The sequence below is a fragment of the Austrofundulus limnaeus genome, unplaced genomic scaffold, assembly GCF_001266775.1.
Source record: "Austrofundulus limnaeus strain Quisiro unplaced genomic scaffold, Austrofundulus_limnaeus-1.0 Scaffold10, whole genome shotgun sequence".
Classification (NCBI taxonomy): Eukaryota; Metazoa; Chordata; class Actinopteri; order Cyprinodontiformes; family Rivulidae; genus Austrofundulus; species Austrofundulus limnaeus.
In genome coordinates, this window is record NW_013952412.1 from 3,721,715 (window position 1) to 3,742,809 (window position 21,095).

The 21,095-nt window shown below is 39.2% G+C and overlaps 1 protein-coding gene across 3 annotated transcripts in view; it reads left to right on the plus strand.

Moving 5' to 3' along the window:
- elp4 (elongator acetyltransferase complex subunit 4) overlaps positions 1–21,095 on the plus strand; it is a 102,741-nt gene that overhangs the window by 776 nt on the left and 80,870 nt on the right. For all 3 annotated transcript variants that reach the window (XM_014001879.1, XM_014001877.1, XM_014001878.1), the window contains exons 2-9: positions 84–119; positions 5,089–5,210; positions 6,333–6,467; positions 8,179–8,315; positions 11,059–11,143; positions 13,388–13,576; positions 17,671–17,779; positions 19,683–19,789. In XM_014001879.1, coding sequence (XP_013857333.1) covers positions 84–119; positions 5,089–5,210; positions 6,333–6,467; positions 8,179–8,315; positions 11,059–11,143; positions 13,388–13,576; positions 17,671–17,779; positions 19,683–19,789 — 920 coding nt within the window. The remainder of the gene's footprint in view (positions 1–83; positions 120–5,088; positions 5,211–6,332; positions 6,468–8,178; positions 8,316–11,058; positions 11,144–13,387; positions 13,577–17,670; positions 17,780–19,682; positions 19,790–21,095) is intronic.

Sequence of the window (21,095 nt, forward strand, 5' to 3'; positions counted from 1 at the left end):
ACTTCTAATAAAGTAAAGAGAAATTGTAGGTAATATTTAGTTAATGCTGCTGATTTGTTTTTGTTTTGTTTTTTCATTAACAGGTGGTGGGTTAGCAGTTGGAACAGTGCTTCTTATTGGTGAGCCATGTGTTTCAAATTTTCATGTCAATTCAACAACAACAACAACATGAGTCATATTAGGTTGCACTGTTTTCCACAATTATAGCAATGTTTTTTGACGAGTTAAAAAAACRCCATTTCTGCAACAATTGTACATTGTCATAACTTTTCATGTGACTGTCTGTCATAGCCACTTAAGTGTAGTTTATTTGTTRTTGACAATAGCATAATCTCCAAGTTTTATTTGATTTAACTGGAACCAAGGAGAGAATATAAAATTGGGAGCAGTGAAGCAGAAGGTACAGATGCTACACAGTATCTTATCTACTATATTTAGAAAGAGGCAAAAAAGGTTGAAATAATCCAAATCATATTCAATATACAATTCTGTAAGCTTCAAGTTTGTTTACAAGTTACCTGTTGCACACCTCAGTCTATTACACTCTAAATACTGATAGTGTTGTTCCATTTTTTGATGTTATTAGTTTGGTCTCTTTTTTTGTTGTTGTTTCAAGTGTGGTCTTTTTATCCTTCATCCCTTATTACTTTCTTAGTATCCTTTAAGTGCTTTTTTTTTCGTCTGGTTGTCTCTTGGCATTCACTGTGGACGGCAAAGTAAGAATTTCATTGCTCAGGGAAACATGTTTCATCTGTGCATATGACAATAAATACTTTAAATCTTTGAAGAGCAAATTAAGAACAAGGTAGTGGTAACAGAAAGAGAAGATATAATTTAAAAAAACAYATATATGTTGCAGGTTTACTACAAGGCTCAAACCCTTAACCCTGAAGTATAAAAACAGATTTTTGTTAGTTTAAAACCCTCTTAAACACACTAACAACAAGGTTCTTAGTGTGTATACTGGTGGTGTAACAGAAGACAAAAGCAGTGAGATGAATTCTGAAAACTGTCATAATTGCCTATCGGCAAATGCTTAGCTTAACACATACATTTTGTAATATTCCTGCAGAACTAAATGCAAAAGCAAATCAAAACACTGTAATAATGTATAGAGCTGCATAATTGGCTACTGTCCCCCTTTTGCTTTACTGTGAGAGAGGGTTGTTGTCCAGTTAAAACAATTTTGTCCTGTTTCAAGTGTATTGTTCAATGTTTTTCATTAAAATAAAATTGGAACATTGAATGTGTACTGTGACCTTATAACACCTTACATAGTGAGTTGTAAAAAAAAAAAAGCGAAATTGGCAGGTCAGGCTTCGTAAAGATCAGTGATCAGCCAGAAAACTGCAATCGGTGCAACTCTAATTATATGTTTGATTTGTTGAGTTGGCACCTGATCTTAGAGAAAGCAATCTTTGTCTCACCAAARAGACTAAATTTATGACGGTGATTCACAAACAATTAATTCCTAAAGGAAGCTGCACAAAAAGAGACCTATTGATCTGGGACATCCATGTTTCCTGTCTCTGCAGAAAATGGATTTATGGCAAAGTTTTATCAATTAACTATGTTCAATGTTAAGAATTAAACTGTATTATTTATGTTGTTTGTCCAGTTACATTTGACACTGTACTTCAGTTTAAATGTCAGTACCTTTTTAAACCAAAGCAGTCAAAGCCTATTTTCCATTGTCTTTCCTGAAATATTAATTTTCTTTTAGAAGCTTTTTGCCTTACTCTCAGTGATAATGTTTTAGGAATTATTGCTTTTAGGAAGTTGCATTGAAAACATTACTAAACATCTACTCCATGTTTAAAAGTGAAATTGGCAACTTTTCAGGAACCTACTCTGTGTGTGTTCACAGGCTTAGTGTGGTTAATCTGTTACTCTCTAGCAGACTGACAAATAGACTAATGACCTGAAGGTCCCTTGTTAGATTCCCAGGTGTTCACACTTTTAGTTCAATCCTTAATTAATATGCTCATCTGCAGATGTATTATAGAAGTTTTCTGAATTGCATAAAAAGTAAGTGGGTTTTATAGAGGCCTAAATGTCTTCTACTGTATTATTATTATTATTATTATCATTCATAGTAGGCTAGGCTATATGCACTGGTGGACAGTAAGGTTACGGTAGTCATGTTTCCCTTTGAAGCTGTAATTTGTGTGTAGCCAAGGCCTATACCAACTGATGATATTGCTTTGCCCTTTAATTCATCCCCCCAATCGATGCAGGAGTCAGTGATTACACACTAATGCGTTCTTCCCTTCCATTTTGTGAATCAATGTACGGTTGGTTTCATCTGGTAATGAGAGACACAGTAAAGGTGAAATGCGTGTGTGCACTCTCTCTTGTGTTTGTCTCTGAAAAAAAGTGGTGCGTGTGCACACAATGTGTGTCTGTTTCGTTGTGTGGGTGGGTGGAACGGCAGTGATGAGGCAGGGGAGGGGAGTTTGGAGTGTGTGTTTGTTTGTGTTTGTTTCAGGCGGTCGTCTCCTACAGTCTGCCCCTTTAGCCGCGATGGCCTGTTTTGTGAGACACAGACATAAAATTATCAGACTGGTCATTGTCTGTCTTTGAAGTGTCTTGAGYTGTCCATTCTGATTTGTCATCCAGAGGGGGATCAGTCCAGTATGGTCGCTGTCTGAAGATCTCTCATCTCTTGTTTTGCAAGAGGATGAACAAAGCTGCCCAGCTTGCAATATAGTTATCATATATGGCCTTTTTCCTTTAGGTTATGATGTCTTTAGAATTAGAATGTATATATTTATGCTAATTGTTTTATGTGCTGTACATGAATGAAAGAATGTGTTAGTAGTTCATGAGAGCATGCAAATTACTCTTAAGTTCCTCACAAATCAAATGCCACATGGATTACTTTCCAATGCAGTTGGCTTAATTGGTATTTTCAACCAAGGAAAATTAAATTAAGTGTTAAATGAAAAATAACTAGAAGACAATAAAAAACAACTGATAACAATTGTGTTTGACTTATTTATAGATTTTGAGAGTGATTTGCTACTGCTCCTTTATATAAATAATAAAACTTTAATGAGGACAAGTAAACAGTATGTTATTAAAAGAAACAGTTTAAAACAACGGTCTTTATGTCAAGATTTTAATATGGATTTGTTTATTTTTGTTGAGAAGCAGCCTGAAATAACTCTTGTGAGTCGACAGTATATAAATATACAAAATAGAAACTGAATTAAATGTAGCAGTGTTTTTAGCATTTCTTTTAGATTATATTTCCATCTTACCTACTGCATCCATTTGCAACTGAACTGCAAATGAGAAATAAGTTGTACACTAAACACATACAACTGGGAAACATTCTGACCTAGATCTTTTCTGTCTTTGCCCTGCAGCTCTAACAGATATGATTCAGAACTTTTGCACTCCCACTTACTTGTTTCGAGGCAAATAAAACGGAGGCATCCCTCCCTTTATCAAACAGTCAAAATTAAATAAATCAAAAAGGGAGAAAAATTCTGACTGTCCAGAGTGACTGATCTACCTCAAAGATATGACCGTCCCCCCACTCCCTGTTGCTGCTATAGCCCACCACCTCCCGCCTCCTCCTCATACCCCCTGCCTCAACAGCCTAATGACTCCTGGAGGTTCCATTTGTAAGGCTCCCATAGAAACACAACCACAATAGGCCCCATCTTGAGAGGGCCCATCTGGGAGTCTTTGTGGGGCCTGCTGAAAGCCACAAAGGCCTGCTGACCTAGAAACCCATCAATAAGAGAACAGGGAGCCCCACCGACAACAAATTGAAGAGCCGTGGAATTTCCTGAGCCATYCGAAGTCCGTAGGTGAGGACTTGGACTGGTAACGTGGGAGGGAGGGGGGGAATTCTCCGAATGTTCGAGGATGACACGTCAGGATGTCATTCCCAAGCTGTCAGCTGTATGCTCATTACCTCAACTGTCACTGCTGCCTTTGTTCATGTGCCCACTGTTTGTCATTGTGAAGAAAAGCCTATGAAATCTTTACAAAAGTGTGACAGTGACAGGAAGCAGCAGTGGCATGCTGGGCAGAGTTATGTGCCCTGCTCAGCTGGATTTAATCATGATGATAGTAATTTTTTTTTATAATTCTTGCATTCGGGTATGGATATAGAATTGTTGGGTGGCTGTTATGTACAAAACAAAAGGCTATGTAATGGAAATGATCTTGCTCTATATTTATTTATTTACCATTATTTATCCAGGCAAATCCCATTGAGATCACAGATCTTGTTTTCAAGGGCGGCCTGGGCCTGAAGGCAACCTATTGTACATATTTTGTGGGGGAAACCGGAGTATCCAAAGAAAACCCATGCAAGCACGAGGAGAACATGCAAACTCCACGCAGAAAGACCCCAGGTCCGAACCGGGGATTGAACCCAGGACCTTCTTGCTGTGAGGTTTCAGTGCTAGCCACTGAGTCGTAATGCTACCTATAGAATTGTTCTGTCATATCAAGTCTTAAGCAGGAGTTCATCTTCAGAGTTGAAAAGTACAATTTACTTTTCAAAAAGTAGACTTGTTGTGAATGGCGTCCTTAAGAAGGCAAACAAAAGTACAGAGATTCAAATGGGCCAGATGTCAGGAAGCATTTTGAGTACCACTATCACATCCACCTTCTGCCTCTACTTGTCCGGATCATTGAGGCACCTTTCCACTTTGTGGGAAGACCTGGGTAAATGCTTTGGGCAGGTGTCTCCACCTCTGCTGCTGACTGGGAATGTGATAGGTGAAACTAGACAGGAATATTGTTAATAGATGAACAAGAGGGCTGAAAGATGTCATCTCTTCACTTTGATAGTCACATCCCATAGAAATGCCTATGTTCATGTGCCATGTCAATTGCTGCTTCATATGTTGCCTGCAAAAGGTAGATAGAATGTGACCCTTACATCAATTATAGTCAGCGGCTCTGATGTGGCCATGAACTGCCAGACATGTGCTGAGGTGTCCAAATTAATCAAAGAGAAGTCAATAGCTAGTAAATGTTTATAGTAAATGTTACACACATGTTAACAGTAAAGCACTGAAGTTTTTTTCTAATGCAAAATATCTGATTGTTGTTTCTTTTTAGAGGAGGACCGATATGATAGCTACTCTCGCATGATCTTGAAGTACTTTCTGGCAGAAGGAGTTGTTTGTCGACATGAACTTTTTGTGGCAACGGCACAAGATAACCCAGATGACATTTTACAGGTATGTGAAGAGGTACCATCAGTTTGGATATATCAGAAAAGAAATCAGTTGTACTGCAATGAATGTGTACTGTACTAACTACATGACTTGACAAGCCAATCACAATGATGTCAAAATGGCCTCAGCGCATTTTCTTTAGCACTGTCAACATTTATTCTATCAGAAAATAACTTTTGAAAGACTTTTGTGTACTATTTAGTGACAAAAGATGTAGAACGCTATTTTTTTAAGTTTTTTGATTTTGTCACAAGAAAATCAGCTTTCACTGTATAGTTAAACACACAGCTTTCCTCACATGTGTTAGGGTCAATGGGGGTATCTGAGGGGTCGAGGATGGCATGATTGTGGCATTGTTGAAATGTTTCTCGGCCTATCAATCCCTGAAGAGGACCATAGTCCCAGAAGCTGCCTGCCAACCAGTAAAGAGGAGCAGGGTGAGGGAGCTGCTTCTCTCCCACTGATTGATAGTCGGAGGATTCATAGCCTCACCCTCTCTTTGCATTTCAAAGACTTATTAGGAGAGGGGGGGGGATTCCCAGTGGGAAATTATTGGATCTTTAGTGTTTTCACAATTACATTTGCAGAATATTATCTTCAGATGCTAAAACTGTCTTTCTGTGTCACCTTAACGTGGAGAAGTTACACAAGAGAAGTTGCACTGTTTTAGCTTAAATCACTCTTTTGTTTGTATTACCTGATTTTAAGATGGAGGGAGTTTTTTAAAACTTTTTAAAGAATGAGTGACAGTGATTCCATCTTATTAACTTGGACATGAATTTAATTGAAACTGTCTGCTGTTCGTTGTTGTTGGCCATTTATCTTCTGTCCCAAGTTGTTGCATACTCTGTTAAGTCTATTTATGGCATTGTTTTGATTTTTAATTGCTTCACTACAAATAATATATTCATGTTTCTATTATCACATGACCTTTTTTTGTCCACAAAAGAAAAAATCAAAATGTCGACGTCTGCCTGCTTTTGACTCTTTTACTAAAATAATATTTAGATATTATTTTTGCAGTTCACATTAATATAATTTTAATAGCATTTATTTATTTATTTATTTATTTATTTATTTATTTATTTATTTATTTATTTATTTATTTATTTATTCTTTGTTCAGGAACTCCCAGCTCCCATCTTGGATGATGTGGTTATTCACAAACCTCTGGAACAGCCCAGGTTGCCTTGTGAGTCCTCAGGCAATTTGGATGCAATGAATATTGCCTGGCGCTATCAGAATCTTCCTAAAGTGCAGGTAATCAAAGAAAAAAAGCACTTTTATAAAAAAAATCTATACCAAATGTTAATTTTGCTTTAGCCATTTTCCCCATTTGATATAGTAGAATAAAACCACATTTTTGATGACCCTTGTTAAGAACATGTGTCTGTTTTAATGATGGGATGATAATGCTCAGTACTGGATCTCTGCTGTTGGTGGTTTGACAATTGTCTCGACCACTAAACCCATCAGCCTCTAAACTCCTTTCTGCAGTGAATGAGGCCTCAACCTCTCTTTTAAGAGCTGCACCAGATTACTCACACTTAGCTGGCAATAGGTAGGCTTTTCACTGGTCCCCAACTCACATACACACATACATACACACACGCTTGCACCCCTGCTTAGCCTGGGAAACAAGGATACTGTGCATTGACGTGTCTGCTCGCTCAACCCTATGACCCAGACCTGCGCCTCTGTCTTCCCCTAAATCCCTGCCTTTCCCCCTGCTAGGGTCGGCAGCTCTACACTCTTTCTTCCGCTTTGAGGAGAGGGGAACTTCTCCTTCTACTTCTCTGCAGTCTACCCCCGTCGGTCTATAATCCATATCGCTATGTGGATTAACAGCACACAGTGTGTCCCTGGGGATCCTCTCCCTCTTTCTCTCTCTCTGGAAACTTCTTTATATCTGTGTCCTTTCCTCACCTCTCCCCCCTTCCCCTGTAAAATCGTCTTTACAAACCACAAGTAAGCCCCACCAAAGGATTTGCATCCCAAATTCACCACAAGAGTCAGCGCTTACTTTCCCCTTACACACACCTCTCCTGGCATGACCCACTGTGTTGTTCTGCTGATGAAGACATCAGATCAAAGGTGAGGCCGTCAGGGCGGGGATGGAACGCTAAGCGGGTTGCCTATCTCACAAAGAGAAGATGAGCCCCTGACCCCCCCCCTGCCTCACTGACCCCTTCGTTCTGCTGGGAGAGGGACACACCAGGGGCCCTAATCCAGATTAGGAGTAGATTAAGGGCCCCTCCAACAATGGAATCCCTGGTTTCATCGAGAAAGAAGAGCTAAAACTTTCTCTTTCAGCTGCAGGAAAACATCCGCCTTCCTCTGCTTCCCTGACATGTTTGCTTTCACAACCAGAAGTGGACATTTATGTGAAGAAATGATTAAGAGCCTGGTCGTAGTGGTTATTTAACTTCTCCGCTGAAGGAATGTTGAGGAATGACCCATAAACAATGCAATTGCATTACCATAGTGTTGAAAAGTACATGCATTTACCACCTTAGAGAGACAAAAACAAAGTTATCTTTAAATGAACTGCTTCAAACCAGTTGTTTAAATCTATTTTTTAAAGCGATATTGTGTGACAACGTTAAAACATACTTTTTTCATTAGAGGTGCACTGATTTGGGTTTTGTGAGCCAATACCGAATTTCAAAATGAGTACAGCTCTGGCATGCTAACTTCATGTTTGTTTTTCCAACCATTAAAACCTTTTCTAACAAGGAAAGATGAGCTGTATTTCAGGAGGCAGCTGCCTGTAAATCTGCTGTGATGTGAAAAAAAACAACAATACTAGGTCTTTTGATTTTGACTGGCCAATCACAGCTTATTGCTGGTCAGTCTGAATATTAGTTGGTGGAGGTCACAGGCCAATCCTCGATGCAGCTCTATTTTTCATTAATAAATTTTTTACTCCCATGTTTAACTAAAAAAAATCCTGATTTATTGACTCTTACAGAGCGCCCTGGCATCCTCTTCCCGATTTGGTCACTACTATGATGTCTCAAAGACAATGGAGCCAGAAATTCGTCAGGCAACAAAGTGCCACCGCTTCTGCCTTCCAGAACATCTCTCCCAACCATCGAACATGCACAGGTAGAGCAACAAGACATCATCTACAGAATACACAGAAACCAATGAGACAAAATCCTGAGAACACAGGCACACCAGCATGACATCATTCACAAAACGTTGTATAAAAAAAGACTTAATTCACAGAACACATGTAAGTAAACATAACAGTGTGTTCTGAATATCTATGTAAACCAATATTTACAGAAAGACAGACCTGCTGTATTAAGTTAAAAAATACATGCTATATATGTATATAATCTAAATAACAGCATGTGGAAACTGGGAAGATTGAGCTGTGTTAGGCTTTTTTTCAGCTGCAACAAACAACTTTATTAACTAAATAATGTGTTGCTTTTTTTGAAAATTTGCTTTGTATGTATAATATCAGTATAAAGCATTAACAAAGCCTCATTGTTAATTATAAAAATCTTTGGTGACAAACAATTTGAACTGAAACATTAGATTAAATAACTACAATATCAAAATAGAAGTGAATCATTAGTTCTTCAATTTTAGAAGCTCAAATGAGTTAATATCATGCTTGCTTGAAATTGACTGAACATGTTAAATTATAAAATTAGATATAAATAACCAGTGTTTTGTGTATCATCAGTCTAATCAATCAATTGTTTCAGCTTCAATAGAAGGTTTTTATTACCTCTAGATGCAGAAAACAACCCAAGGTGATGAGATTCATTGATTCAACTTAAAATATTTTAGTATTGTTGAAAAAAACACGTTATACTTCATTTGTCATTTTAAAAGTTAATTTTTCTCACTTCAATCACTCACTTGAATACATTTAAAGTATTCACTTGTTACTTGAAAATATATTTTAAATCCTAAATCACAGTGTTATTGCCCAAAACATATTTCTGTTTTAAGTTACATGTATTAGTTAAGTTGTTCAGATTCTCAGAAAGGTTGTCTATTCAAATAAGGGTCTTGTTTGCTCAGCGTCTGTTTGATTTCTCCTACGTTGAGTGTACTTAGGGTTCAGAGGTTGTGCAGGCTCTTTACTCAAAGAGTGCTGCTGAACACACAAGGGCACACGAAGGCACACTCACATGCACTGGGTAAATACAGCAATCTGGAGCACAGAGGATGTTGGAGGAGGCTTTAGAGGAGCCGTCATTCTTTATATCAGCAAACAGAGACTGTTAAACAGAACGCCTGTGCAAACACATTAAATGCTGCGAGTGTTCGGTTTGAGGTTTTTCCAAGAGTGCAGCATATGCTGTGGACAAAAATGGATATTCTATTACATAAAACATATTGATATTTAATGACTGAAATATAGAGACAAAAACATTGCGTTGTGTTATACAGTGGTGACTGAAAGTGATACAGTAGTTCTGTTGAAACATGTGAATGGGTTACAGATATTACAGACGTTTTGACAGCTGGAAACTACACCTGCACAGCACCATTGTGTCCCAACTCCCGCCCAGTTATCGACACAAATACACGTACACACACTCAGCACATTACACACGCAACACACAAACTCCAGTGCAGGCTACACCCCCTTGCACGTGTCCACTGCCCCATGTTGATACCCTAGCTGTTAAATTGCTCCGTTTCACTTGAAGGCATAATTGGCACAAATTGCTCTCTAGGTGATACAGATCCTGTTGTTTAAGACCAAGCATCCCCCTTCCCTCCGTCTTTCTTTCCAAGCTGAAAGAGGAGGGCTGAGATAAAGACGTTTACTCGTGTATGATCCTAATTAGCGGACGCTCTAGCCCCCGTAGCTAAGCACCTAGACCTCTTTGGTACCTGAATGAGCAGTGCTCAGTAGGGGTAGTTAAAATACAATGCTATCCTACACAATGGCTGCCAACCAGAGGCAACCTCCTGTCACACCATCCTCCCCCCCCAGCTCAGACCTTGGGCATGGGCAGAGAGGCCGTAAAGGGTAGGTGTCCCTCTTTCACCAATCCAGATCTATCATTAGCCACAGCAGGGTCAGGAGGCACCATTGTTGTGCTGAATAACTGAAATGGAGTTCATTGATATACTTGGCCAAGTGTAATCAACACAAGGGTGTATTTCTGTTCTTTATGCAGGGCAATTGGCGTGTGACCAACCTATGTGTATCAGCTTTTGTAGCTTGCAGGTTGAATTGACAGCTGACATAGCAGCCCACTGAGAATCACTACAGAGTGGTCATTACAATGGTGAGGCATTCTTAAGTGGAGGTTTCTGTGTAAAAAGATGGGGTTAACATTATTATTGGCCATCCTCTAAGTTCACAGGGGGTGCAGAGACTCAGCAGTCATCCATCACCTTGACTGTTGCTAAATGTTGCTCTCATGGTACTGTATGCCCCTTGTCAGTGGAGCACATCTTACTCTTGATTAAACACCAAAATGCTGTTCTCTGTTCATTTTAGAAATCAGCCCATTAATCCCACCTCTCGTCTGCATTGTGTATACGTTTGTGCATGTGTGCGTCTCATCTGTCTGTCTGTCTCGGCACAATCAGATCCTCAGAGAGCTGACAGAGAACCAGTCATGTTGTAATTTAATCAACCAAATAAATTAATTAGATCTCTTGATATATTTTTTCTGTCTGCTTCAGTGGCTTCAGAATAGCACAGTCAGGAGGAGCTTACTACAGTCGTTGAGAATTAGGTTGTAGCAGTGATGAGCTAGGTCCAGTGTTTTAATGCTCCAGTGATGGTGTATACATCTTAGGTAAACATTTTGAGTCTCTTCCTGATGTCTTTTTTTTTTCACTGTGTCCTTGTCTGTCTCTCCAGTCCCATGCTTGAGTCTTACGCTGCCTTACTGAAGTCACTTCAGGAGGTCATACACAGAGAGGGCTTTAATTTGGCAGCCCCCATGGTAAGAAGAACTAAATAAATGTTTTTTTTTTCTTCATTTGGTATATATATTTTTCTGCTCCTAATAATAAGCAACAACCCTTTTCAGATTGGTAATTATTTGAAAAAATAAATAGCATTCAAGCTTTAGCAACAATTGTTTTTTTAAATTAGTAATTTAATAAATCCATGCAAAATGTATGTATTGATAAAAAGCACAAAAAGCAGTTTCACAAGATTTTTTTTCTGGTGAAAAACCCAATTAAGGCTATAGATCTGGTTTGAGTAAATTATCATTGTTATTAAAATATTATGCATATTGTAAAAGCAATTCTTAAAAGGCAAGCCAGATTATAAAAAAAGCTAAATGTACATTTATGTATTTTTCACATTTTAACCACTTACCTCGAAACCCCAACTTCATCTTCTCAGCATGGCCTGTGTGTGTCTGACATGCTGTATATCTGCATATGTCCTTTATAGAATGCCTAAATCAATAATACCCATGTCCATATGCAATATGTTAGATGCGGCCTCCTCACACTTTAAATTCCCCACATCCTTAAATATATTTTTTCTGTTTTGTCGCAGCAGCTCAAAAAAGTCTCTTTGTGACTGCACGGTTACATGTCTGTGTGACTTATTCACCTACTTTCTGTGACCGCTCTGCTTGTCACCTGGAGCCACCTCTCCCCCTGTCACTCACACATGAGATTTACCTCCTCTACCCCCCACCTCCCCTCCTGAGAGCTGTCACTCAAACACCAGATTAACTGCTGACATCATTAAAGCAGTGTGACCACCTGACATGCTGTTGGCACAGTCCAGGAATGCAGACCAGCACAGAGCCACATGGGCGCTGGCACAAAACGGCCCAATATGGATGCACTGGTTTATTTTTCAGCTTTTGTGAACTAATAACATTATGCAAACAAAAAATTAAAAGTGTTTTGTAAGAAATTAATTTGGAACAAAGATGTGTCTTGTCTTTAGTGTAGGTTTTGGAGACTCTCAGATGGCTGTAACAGCAGTGAGAAACATCAGAAATCATCTGATTGGTTTATGATCCTAGACTTGTTTTAGTCTGCATGTCTGGCCTTTGGTTCATGGCTAGACTCTACTGGCTCCGTTCCTTGATTTTTCTATAGGCTAAACAAAAGGGGTTAAGTTTGGCCTCCCATTCTGATATTGCTACAGCAACAGTCATGTTACTGCAGTTACCTACTGCTGGGTTTCAGACACATAAATAGATTTTTAATTCTGCCGCTCTTGAAACCTGTGCTGGGAAAAGAAAACTGCTGAACAAATAAAAGACATGACCTGTTGTGACTATGCTTTATATATACATAATCCAAACACTCCAGTAAATGGATGTATAGAGATATAACGCTGATGATATATCACGGAAAGTGCAGTTTGAAAGTCCTTCGGGAAACTGCCATGAAACAATGGCGTTTATTTTTCTTAGATCCCTTTGATAATGCTCTGCATCCAAATGAAGCTTAGGTCATAAAGCTAAGCAAGGAAGCAATTCTGAGTGGAGCTAAAGAGATTTTGTAGAGAGTTGCACTAATAGGAGGGGAGGTCTAAAGAAGACAAAAGGTTGGACACACACGAAAAGTGAGCAGATTTTAAACCAGGGTTTTGTTGATCGTTCTTGGCTTTCTCTTCAGTAATCAAGAACCATCCTAAAGAAACTCCAAATGAAAGGCAATTGTACTAAAGGCTAGAAACCTCTCACAGTTTGGACAACACCTCCATTATCTCAGGTTCTGTGATATATATCCCACCACTGTTTGGACACTTTTTGTCTGTCCTCAGCAGAGTTGGTTACAGTTCATCCCTTGTGGTGGAGTAACGGGGTTTCAAGGCAAGGCACTCCACCCTTACCCAGGCCCCCTTGGCTGCAGCACAGAGCTGTTGTGCCAAGAATGTGCTGGGGTTTCTGGGTGGCGGCCATATTGGAAGCCTGTCTGACAGGTCCATTGTGCATGTGTCAGATGGCTTCTGTGATTGGGCAGTTGTGTCCAGTCACGTTTGGGAACCAATCGTCTGTGCTGCTAAGCAGACTGTCCAGTTGCTCTCACTCATAGTTTAGGAATACGACCTAAAACAGGAACATGCTTTTGAAGTTGTTTTAAAGCAGTTTTGGGAACATACTGAGAATTATGCCATTCTTTGTTAATTCAACACTAGTGCATATTCCGTGTGTTCTCATGGCTTTGATTCGTTTACAAATGTTTTCTCCTCTTTCTGCGTCTCACAGTCAAAGTCACGTAACATCTTGCGTGTTGGCCTTCACGCTCTTGGCTCATCTTTGTGGGGTGATGACCTGAGTTGCCATGACAACCCTAAACACCGCCACGCCCTTACTACTTTTCTCTATGGACTGCGTGCCTTAATGAGGTCATCACTATCAGTTGCTGTGGTTACTTTACCTTCGCATCTCATTCAGGTAAGCTTGTGTTTGACACATATGTAGACAGCTTGTGAGAGTTTATAGACAACGTTTTTTGCTCTTGAAAAAATATATAACAGCGTCCCAAACCATCATCTTGTAGTTTTCACCAGAACAATTCAGAATTTCATTTCAAAATATCTGTGTGCACTGGTTGATATTTGGCCAATAGGCTTATGTTTTTGTTACCCTGTCATGATTCAGGTATTTCGCTTTTTATATCCCTCCCCAACCAACCCCATTAAGTGGACTTTTCATTCAGGGGCATCTAAATATGTCMTATTTTAGTCACTTGAGGCTGTACTATGTGTTTGTGCTAATGAMATTTTACTGTTAKTTTTTWATTTATTTAATTTTATTTAGACAGGTAATCTCATTCAGACAGGTATTTACAAGAGAGATCTGTAACACAAACAAATAACATGAATTATATAAAAATCATAAAACACTAAGTTGACGTTTAACTGGACAGTTTCAGTTCTTTCTGCAGTGAATTTCAGAAAGTTGGAGCATCATAGGAGAAGACCTATTTTCTAAGTTCTGTGCAAACTAAGGGAACACTGAAAGAAATAAAATCCTGGGAACGAAGGTGGCTATGACTGTACTGTCTTTGTTACATCTTGTAACRTATAGGGAAGCAGCAAACCCAGGACAGGTTTGTAAATAAAGGTATACCAATATAAAAGTCAGTATAGAAGGTAGATAATGATGGCCAGTTTACCAGTGAGTACAGGGATGTGTGACRGGTTTACAGTTTATTATAAATCAGAGTTCTCCATAATAAGCWACATCCAACAGATGCAGAGAGCTGGCCACACAAGATGTTTGCGAGCCTCGAGAGGGAAACATGAAGTATTTCTAAAGAAAAATCTTAGTTTTAGCTTCAGTTTGTTCAAAATGTGGACATTGTGACATTTGAAGGAGAACTTTTGATCAATGACAATACCGAAAGATATTTAGAAGTTTCTACAAGGTCTATAGCTAAGCCATTTAAAGACATAATTATAAAAACTGCTTCTTATAGTTTGTGGGTGGGGTAGATTGGACTATGAGTCCGTGTGTCTGTGTCCAGTCTGGCCTCTCAGTGTGAAGGTGGAGTCATCTGCTGAGGCATATGGCAGCCCACAGCCCTCCCCCAGACAGTCAGCCATCGAGGCACTCTCACCACAAAAGCCATCTTTATACTGAACTAACCTGGCCACTCTATAACCACTCAGAGTACTCATTTACAAGAGCATTGTCACTGTTTTATTTGTTATCCCTTTATTTAAAGATATAGGTCAGTGCTTAACTTGGAGAACAGCTGTGTTGTCACAACACGCTCTGGCTCCAGGCCTATGCGCACAGTGCGCGGCGGCTTGGCCTAGTCAAAAAAAGGTAGAGTGGCTAACTAGCAGATGTCAGCTGTGGTGGGAGCGGTCCCCCTGTCCCACTCTGGTCAGGCTTCCCAACCCTTAATCTGTCCCCACTCCCCTACCCCCTTCTCCACCCTGGGGAGAGAAGTGAATGAGATGAGAAAAAGGAGAGGGGGGAAATTTTGGACTGAATCAGGTGTTTGGTGATGAAGCCAACATGGAGGTAATTAGCGGCTGTTATGTTACGACCTTATGATTAGCCCACCAATGTGAATCTAACTTGATGTTATTACATTAAAGTATTTTGATTGATCGACTAGGATCACCAATATGTGAAGTTTGCTCATCTCAACTTGATAATAATTTTACCTTTTAATATTTTAACAACTGACATTTTGACAGAGCATATTTCTGCCGTTGCACATTAAAGATAGTTTGGTTATGAGAGTATGGCCTTTGGAAGATTGTCTAGACTGGTTGCTGTGGTTTAGCTGGCTGAAATAGTGCAGCCATGGCCAGCTAGCCCACAGCTACTAGTCTACAATACTTGATCCATTATTGAGCAGCTTAGGAAGCTGAGCAACTCACTGAAAGCCTCCCCACAGTAGCCTAGTGCCACAGCCCATCTGAAACATTAATTAGGCATGCCCTAGCTTGGTTCTCCTTCTYCATACTATGTCCTGAAACCACACCCAGTTTATACACAAACTTGAAATACAGTTCTTCTAAAAATGCTTCTAAATACAGTACAGACCAAAATCTTCTGATGCTTTCAAGTTTTCAACATTTTTCTCCACACTTTTCTTAAACTAAATGCTTTTCTTTCTTATTGTTGTGTGGACACTCACAATAGCCTATAGAATATTATGGGTGTTCGTAATGTCGGGAAATAAAAGAAAWGGGTGTCCACACAACAAACAAAAAAATGTGCAGGTTTTTTTTTTTCTTAATGACTGATATTTCTCAACTATGCAACTGTTCAGACCTTTCACTTATAACCAGTAAAGCACCTTGGTCAGCAGAGACTGAAAATCTTGGGAATGATTCTACAAACCTTTCACTTCTTTCGTTCTGAAGATTTCTCTCATCTTGRCAGAATCATTTAAAATTAAACATAACTGAACAGGGGGTGGTTTAAGTTCACATGCATTTTCAGATCTTTACCCTTCGATTTTTAGGTCCAGGCTCAAGCTGAGTCACATCAGCACTTTGCCTTTTTTTTTCCAACAGAAGATGCATTTTTGTTTTGAGTTGTAACGTTGAGGGTCCCCCCCCCCCCCCCACTTCTTTGGTTACTTATCTCGTTACTTAATGCTGAATTATTCTATTGGCTTGGACAAAATTTGTTGGTGGTTTCAAACTAAATTCACCTGAGAATAACAGATTCTACTGTGTTTCTGAAAAAAAAAGTATTTATAAAATCCATCAAGATTCTGACATTTCTATAGATACCACACATGTCTATGTTTACCTATGAGAACTTTGGTTAATAAAGAAAGCAAAAGAAAAAAAAAAAACAATTTTGCCCCCACCAGCAGGGGCGTGGGGCTCAAGACTTTTTTTTGACCATTTAAGAATAATTGCATAGAATAGATATAACTTTTGAAGTCATTTATTAATAATTTAAAAAATGCTAAAAATATTTATATATAACCCTATATAATTGAGATAAGCTTTTCTAAAAGAGCCTTTGACTACGTGCATGTCTTTCTGACCTCATTCTGCCCTGCTGCCAGTTTACTGAGCTGCTTGCAGTGGACAATTTGAATCTGTTTGACTTTGAAAGAGTTGACTCTTTGCCAAGAAACCACATCTCTTTATTTAAGTATGTAATAAAGAGTCATTATAGCCTTCACAGAGCAGTACAGAATATGTTTAGTTGGCATTTTTCTCATGTAGATTCCTCTGGTCGCACGGTGGTATTAATGTTTTTGAATAATTTGTTGTATCCAAACTCTTATATTGGCTGTAATTGCAACACACAAGTTACCGAAGATACTCCTTCCAGTGACTGTGGTACTGACTGCTGGGATATGCATACTTTAAAAGTAGGACAAAAATGAAAAGGAACGAAGAAAGTGTGGGGAAAAGACATGAAGGCATGAAAACTGCATTAGGCAGTGGCAGCCGACACAGAGAGGGGGACGTGAATGATTCAGGAGGGAAAGTGATTAATAATGCAGGACACCCCTCTCCCTCTGTCCCAATGTCCCTCTTTCTCCTTCCCATCCCCTGTATTCCTTTAACTTTCTACCTATATTTCTCCCCCCATTCTTTATAGTCTAGTTTTCACTTCTCATTTGTCACAGACCTCACCAGTAGGGGGAGCTCTCCACATCAAGCCTGTAATGCTGCAGTTTCAGTCTTGTCCTACATTACACAGATTTTAAATCTTGCACCAGCAATTAGCCTTTCTGTCAGAGATCTTTTAAGCTAAAAGATGTAAGCATGTTGCTCATTTAAATGTTCCCATTCTCTTTTTAGGGTGCATGATGGATGTAATGCGTATGTCCATTTGCCTGACTTACGTTGACCGACCTGTGTGACTCTAGTACCTCATCTTTCTCACATATAAGCCATGGGCAGATATGACCTGGCCACAGGAAATGATGACCTAATTAAATTGCAACACCGATTGCCCGTCAGGAGGCTTTTAATTACCTGCTTGTGTCCCCACTCCCCCACAACTCCCCCACTATTTCCCTCCGTTAATCTTGATCCCACTCAATCCTACAGGACAGAGCTCTAATGGGCAGCATAACCAGGCTGTGCGACAATGCCATAGCCCTGGAATCATTCAAAGGCTCAGAGAGAGAGACTAACCCACTCTACAAAGACTACCACGGTAAGAAAACACACACTCGCTTATCTTTCCATCTCTTTTCCATCAGAGATACACAGGAATACACAGAGGCAGTGCATTAAAGCTGGGGCTGGGCCATGGATGGAGGCAGGGCAGCCCCCTTGCAGGCCAGGCTGTCAGTGTGAGTTAGTGTGCTGCTGCTCAATCAGACGTGCTCCTCAGTAGACAGGCCGGGGGGGATTCAGCTGCCACGCTGTACACCCCCCCACACACACACACCCTCTCTCCCTTGCACCTTCACCCGCTCCATCCCTGCCTCCACCCCCCCTCCAGCAGAGGCTCTCTCCCTCTCGCCTCGCCCACTCTCCATCCCCAGTCCCATACCCCTGAGGCTCTGGAGCAGAGCAGACCAACACTAGGGAATCGATATTCTCACCATCATTCTCTCTTCCTCTCTGCTTCTATCTTTCTATCCCTCGCTCAATGTCTCCGTGGCCAGCATGCTCTCCTAATAAATGGAGGGCAATGCTTTCAGTAGGGAGGCAGGACACCGGTAAGGGACGTTCGGAGAGAAAGAAACTAAGACACAGAAGGGGAGGTCAACAGAGTTTGTTCTTGCTCCCCCGTTCATCACCACTTTTTCTGCACAGTTTTATCATTCTCTTTTTCCTCTTCCTCACTTTCCTCTTTTCTATCACTCTCCACACATAAAGGTCAGTAAAAACCAGAGAGATATTTTTAGCCGTGATTCTCAAATTCTCCCACTCTATTTTTTTCTTTTTGCTTTTCCTTTTATTTTCTCTCACCATTTGTGACACATAAAGGGAAGTGTTCAAAAAAATTTCCATGACAGAAATTTATTTCATTTTTATGACTTTTATATTCATTTATATTATGAATGCAGTTTCCCTAAACATCTTAGAGCATATAGAGTTAGTCATGCATCATTTTTTTTTTTAAATGCTGCAAAATGTTTTTACTGCATTCTGCTGTTGATATTGTTTGAAAGTTCTGTTCAAAAATAAATACACTTGCCCCGTTTTAACCAGCTGTACAAATTCTGGTGGGTTATGAAATACGTTTATGTGTGTGATTGTTTTGATGTGTGTTGATGAGTGCCAACGCATCTGGTGCGAGTGTGAGCGTGCGTGCGGCTGCGCGTGCCCGCGTGTTTGCGGCAGCAGTTCAGGGCTGCTCAAAGCATGCTGGGAAGCCTGTCACTGCAAATCAGGCAAGGGGAAATCACCCAAGTGCACAGAGGAGAGAGCCCACCATCCCCCACTTTCTGTGTCTGTCTTCTTTTCTCCATTACTCCCTCGATCTCTTCTTTTCTGTGTCACGCTTATTTATACCGCCCCACATTTACAGTACGGATACAGTTTTGTGGAGATGGAACTGTGCTGAAATAAAATGAGGGTTGAGTTAAAGAAAGATTTTGTCCTTTTGCAGGAAGTTCTTGTATGTTTTCTCACAAAAATAGTTAAAAATATAATTTTATCATTATATTTTAAGCTTTAGGAAACCTAAGTGTGCAAGAATGCCCAAATAGAAAAGTTAAAATCTGTCTTTTGAAACAATTGTTGTAATTTTCCACTTTTACGTTAACTTAGTTTCTACAAGTGGTTTTTTCTCAGTTTCAATAATGTCTCTCGAAGATCTTTCTGTATGAAATGTGTGGGTAAAGCAYGTCTTTAGTTTATTACAGTATACTACAGCTCACTGCATAAAGAAGCTWCATAAGAGTTTTTTTAAATGATAAATGCCAAATAGATTCTGAAATTTTCTTTCACCTCTTTAAGAGAGAGAGTACTCATCAAATCTATAGCAAAATGTTTACTATTGGTGTAGGAAAACATACACTGTAGCACAAGGCAGGAACATCTTCTACACGACATGTTTTGATTGCAGTTAAACTTTTTTTACATTTAATTTGCGCCTTTTGCAGGTCTGCTGCACGTACACCAGGTGCCTCATCTAAACTGTTTGGCGAGTCAACTCCCTGACCACAAAGACTTGGCCTTTAAGCTCAAGAGAAAACAGTTCACTATTGAGGTATGTTGTCAAAGTAATACTGCAAAACCAGATCTTCAGTGGTTGTACCATCACTTTATTTTAATAATGTCGTTAGTTTCTGTCTTTAATTTTGCATCTGATTTAGTTTTTAAAAATCTTATTCATTAAGATTAAATTTCTTACATTCACATTCATATTTTTAGAAATGTATTGGCGATAATAAGAAGAAATCTCACCCATTAGCAACATTCTACCAGCTGTGTTTAATTTCTGCTGTTATTGGGTGGCAAACTAAAAGGTGAAACTATTGATTATACACAGTTGCTGTCACTGCCTTTGCAGTGTAAAGTCAAAAGGCAACAGAGGGAGAAAACTATTCATTTTCACAAATGCCATGAGGGATCACTGACTGTTGATCAATAACTATAACTCACATTTTTATATATTCAGTGAGCTTATCAGCCAGCCAGTAAACAAGATAAAATAAATATCTTTATTTCTATTTGCTAACAAGGGAAAAGGGGTTGTAGAAGCAAGCAGTTTGTTCTACTATAGCTCTGATGCAAAAACAATGTAGAGTTCGATATTGTCATTTTCTTTTTTCTTTTTTTTTCATTCTATTTTTTTAACCAAGTCATTTTGTTTATTAAAATAAAAGCTTTTAATACAGTTCAAATATGGCTAAGATCTGCTAACAAATACTGTATGTATATTTAATGTGGCACTTTTTATGACCTTTTTTTTTTCAAGAAATTTAGATTTATTATTTCTCTTTTATTTAGAGCTAAAAGATTAATTTATTTTGCATGTGTCACATCATCACTCTAATTCAAAGCTATCATTATGACACTGAACTACTGCACTGAAGACAAATTAAGAGGCCCTGCTCTTAGTTCAGGCKCATGATTGGTCCTCATTACATTATCATTACCTTATCACATCTTCTGGTCCCTGGCTCTTAAGTGAGGCCTTTTGTTTCAGCCAGGATTTGATGGGAAAGAGCAAAATATCAACCCTACCCCCAAATTTCACTGCACCCCACAATCAGCACCTTTTCTGCCGTTTTCCACTTCCTATTTTTTATGTTGATTCTCTCCTCCTTTTCCTGAACCCTTATTAACCTTCCCCTGCATAGCATAATAAGGTTTGTAAAAGTCAATTTTACTTAATAATTGTAGATAATAGCTTATATTTCACAACAAAGCCTAAATCAAGAATTTATTTATTTATTTATTTTTGTAAACAAAATAACTTTAAATTTCTGGAGGAACAATTATAAAAACCTTAATGTTTAGGCTGCCTTCAGGCCCAGGCCTCCCTTGAAAAATCCCAATGAGATCACAGA